Genomic DNA, 4,024 nt, shown 5'->3' with positions numbered 1-4,024 from the left:
ATTGCATGCATGTAAACACCCAAGATTGACCAACTTCCCCTTCCCTTCTATAATGTAAAGAGGATAACAAAATCCCAACCCCTGTAACTTACCTATGATCTACATATAACTAGGTCACAATATCGTTCGTGTGGGGACGCTTCATACATATATAAATTTATATATATATATATATAATTGCGAGGCAGGAGGCACGTTGTTGGCATGGAAAATGCAAAGGTGTTGCAAACCAAACGGATAATTAGATAGACAACTAGAAATATATAATTCATTCCCACTTGGGATCTCAGTTTCTCTTCAGAAAGGCAATCAAGAAAATCAAATGTCAAGCAGACTCGGTCAGGCCCCTCCCCCCCCCTGTCTTGTCTGTTGTCTATATAAGAAAGAGTGTAGGGAAATGAGAGATCACGCCCAGCATCCAATCCTCCTCGTATTGGTTTAGCTTAAGTGAGAGAGAAGGAAAAGGCATTTGAGGCAGAGAAGAATGGGGAGATTAAGGGAGCTAAAATGGTATCATGAGAGTTCTCCACCATCACATTACACTCCTACGCCACCCTCCTCATCCCCACCATCATCATGGTCATCTACCCCTCCTCATTGGCCTCCCAAACATCCTCCTCATTCTCCAAGTCCAGGCCCAAGCCCAACCTCAACCTCAGCAGCACCACCCAGTGGTCCAACCCCAGGGCCAGGCCCAAGCCCAACCTCAAACACAGCAGCACCACCCAGTGGTCCAACCCCAGGGCCAGGCCCAAGCCCAACCTCAAACTCAGCAGCACCACCCAGTGGTCCAACCCCAGGCCCAGGCCCAAGCCCAACCTCAACCTCAGCAGCACCACCCAGTGGTCCAACCCCAGGCCCAGGCCCAAGCCCAACCTCAACCTCAGCAGCACCACCCAGTGGTCCAACCCCAGGCCCAGGCCCATCACCAGTCATTACACAAACACCACCACCACAGAGCCCAGGTCCATCTCCCTTCTCCCAAACACCACCATCACCACCAAACGATCATCATCACAAAAAAATAATAATCGGTAGTGTGTGTGGTGCATTGGGAGTGGCCTTTCTCCTCGCGTTGCTCTTTTGCTTTTTGATGAAGAAGAAGAAGAAACCTCTCCCTCCCCATACCCTCTATCCTCCTCCTCCACCACCTACCGAAAGTGTTGGGTATGGCGGAGGAGGAGGTGCAGACAGCGCCGGCACTACCACATATGGGGCCGCCGCCGGAGGGGCGGGTTATAGCAGCCAAGCATCACCACCTCCTCCGCCTGCTGAGCCACCCATTAATGGCAAGTACAAAGGCTATAGTGCTAACGCCAACGCCAACGCCGCATCTAACCTAGCTGATCAGGTAAACATGACTCATCTTATCTCTCCTCTATACATAATGGAATGTAAGTCTATCAAGAACAATGTTCCGTTAATGGTTCTGGTAAATTAATAAAACTTTGGGTCCAGCACATAAAAATAACTATTTAGAAGAAGGGTCGTAAGGTCCCATGATGCATCTGCTCCCGCAACCTTACAAACCCGGTCTACCTAAACGCTCACAAACGATGTAATAGATCTATCCAGAATATATTTATTTATATTTATATATTCTTTCTTATACTTCAAACATACCAAGACCAGTGCTCCTCTAATCAAAGCTAGCCAAATTTTAACGTATGCTTCCTTCTCTTCAAACTGTCCGTAGATATTTTTATTTATTTAAATTCTCACCCAAGCACCACTTCGTGTTATTATAATATAATTTATAGTTTATGAGGAAAGAAAGAAATAGGGAAGTGTAGTTAGCGTTTGGATGGAATGGGATGGGTTTTTCCTGGGACTGGGACGAATTTCCATCAAACCTATTATACTTTGGTCCAGTGCTTGTAAGAGAACAAGGAATCTTTATTCCTCGACAAGGGGGGGGGGGGGGGGGGGGGACAGAGTCGCTGTGAAGCCGAGTGTTTTGGAGGTGATTGATGCGTTGTTTTATAGATTTTGGACTGTCTGACAGATGAAATGAAACAACGGGTGATGAATGACGCCTTTAGTTAGAATTAAATTAGGCGATGGAAAGCAGAGAGGAGGAGATGGATGAACGGCATCGGGGAAGCGTTTCAATGCCAAAGTCCATCCCTCTCTCTCTGTCTTCAATATAGTATAGTATAGGGGTAGGTAGGTAGTAAAGGTCCTAAAGGAGCAGATTCTCCCCTGCCCAATTCTTTAGTTTAGAATGATCCTACCCTTCTACCATTGGTTATAATTTGAATTTCCTGGCAGAAATACAAACATCTCTGTCTTCTCCATCCACTGCACTGAAGCCAGCAATTTATTAGAGGAATTTCCAGAAGAGCCCATCTTACAACTACTACTACCATCACAACTACATAACCTCATAACCACCACCACCACCACAACCACTGCTACTACTTACAACTACATAAAACGTCAGATAGAATAACGCATAAATATCCCAATGAGGAAAAACCTGATGAGTTCTGTAGTTGCGTGTAGCCTGTCTCTATGTACCATTCTTAAAAATACGACTTTCCCCGGGGTCATATAATTGACAGGTCTCTTTCTCCTGCACTGCACTCCCATGTCATAACAATTAGCACAAATTCAAAAAAGCACACTTCCGGATAAAGTGAGGTCTACGCGTCAAATGGAATGTAGTATACTTTTAACTTGTTTGCGGGGTGGGATATAAGATCATGAGTGAACTTGGCATGTTGATGTGGATTCACATAAACTATTGTATAAGACACCACATATTGTGAACAGATCAACCTTGTTGGATATTATGATTGCTCTCAAAGATATGGTCCACCATGTCGTGTCATCACTCTTTGGATTTGGTCATTATCTAATCAACCCAAAACCCTTCAAAGGGGATCTATTGAAGGTTTAATATGAATGGCTAATTTGCTTTGGGCATTAAATGTGTGTGTGTGTGTGTGTGTGTGAGAGAGAGAGAGAGAGAGAGAGAGAGAGGGAAGAGAGAGAGTTCATGATCATATTGTTCAATAACTGATGAAATTTTGTATTTCATTATGTGAACAGGAAATCATATATTATGAGCCTAGTAAGAACAATTGGATATCACCACCAAATGTGAGCCATGAGGAATGGAAACTATGTCAAAAGTACATTAACCAATTGTTGGATGAAATATGTCCACAAAATGGATTCTCACATCGACAAAGTCACCACCTCTATCGTCATCATAATTCTCCCATGGCCTACATTGCTTGCGCTAGTTGATATATTATATATTCTTTGAAGACTGAAAATTTATAGAAATATATAGTGATGTATGTGTGTTTTTTTTTTTTTTTCCAAAATGAAGCTACTTTCCCATTAGTTAGGAAGGAGTGATGTATGTGTGTTATATCTATGTATATTGGTGTGTGGGATGGTCTTCCCTTAGACTTCTTGTTTGTGGTTTTGGTATTCTACTTTTATTTTACCAATTTCAATAAAGCTTCTAGCCAAGTCTTTTGTACAAACATTTGTAGACTTGTTTGGGGAATAGTGTTTGTTTATAATATTTTATATAGCTTTAGCCAAGCTTTTTGTACATACTTTTCTACTAGATTTTTATAAAACCTTGACCTTCGGTAATATTCATGGATTTTGCTTTATGTGAATCATTACTATATGATACCAATGGTTGAATATGGTGGCATGAAGTAAGCGCAAGAAATTAATGATTAACTAAAACTTATTTAAAAGGTTGATTAATCACATCATGACTGAGGCACGAAGAAATTATCGTTTACGTCTTATCCGCAAACACCATAATATTCATTCCCATAAAACATATGTAAAATCCAAATCCTAAAATAACATGTTACTAAGTGACGCTCATATGAGAACAAATGCTTACCCCCTATTTATTTCAAGAGCTGGTTGTAAAAGATTAAGTCATTTGATTGTCATGTTTTTGGTCAATTGATTCTTAAAGGTACGGGTTTCCATCTACTTAATTAATGATGTGAAGTGGGCAAACTCATCAACTCAATGTTATCAA

At 41.6% G+C, this 4,024-nt stretch overlaps 1 protein-coding gene across 2 annotated transcripts; it reads left to right on the top strand.

Moving 5' to 3' along the window:
* Window positions 1–422: 422 nt before the first annotated feature.
* LOC147854531 (uncharacterized) lies at window positions 423–3,546 on the top strand. Of its 2 annotated transcripts, XM_087330919.1 has the most exons (3): window positions 423–1,351; window positions 3,055–3,300; window positions 3,364–3,546. In XM_087330919.1, the coding sequence occupies exons 1-2, from the start codon at window positions 485–487 to the stop codon at window positions 3,253–3,255; spliced, it is 1,068 nt and encodes a 355-aa protein (XP_087187045.1). In that variant the 5' UTR covers window positions 423–484; the 3' UTR covers window positions 3,256–3,300; window positions 3,364–3,546. The 2 variants fall into 2 exon arrangements, with proteins under 2 accessions (XP_087187045.1, XP_087187044.1); XM_087330918.1 differs by lacking the exon at window positions 3,364–3,546 and having other exon boundaries at window positions 3,055–3,315.
* Window positions 3,547–4,024: the final 478 nt, after the last annotated feature.

The sequence above is a fragment of the Azolla caroliniana genome, unplaced genomic scaffold (genome assembly GCF_043228905.1).
Source record: "Azolla caroliniana isolate FFs.n. ecotype wild unplaced genomic scaffold, voAzoCaro1.0.p SCAF_15, whole genome shotgun sequence".
Taxonomy (NCBI): domain Eukaryota; kingdom Viridiplantae; phylum Streptophyta; class Polypodiopsida; order Salviniales; family Salviniaceae; genus Azolla; species Azolla caroliniana.
Note: the sequence above shows the minus strand (reverse complement) of the source record. Positions and strands in the feature narration are given on the sequence as shown.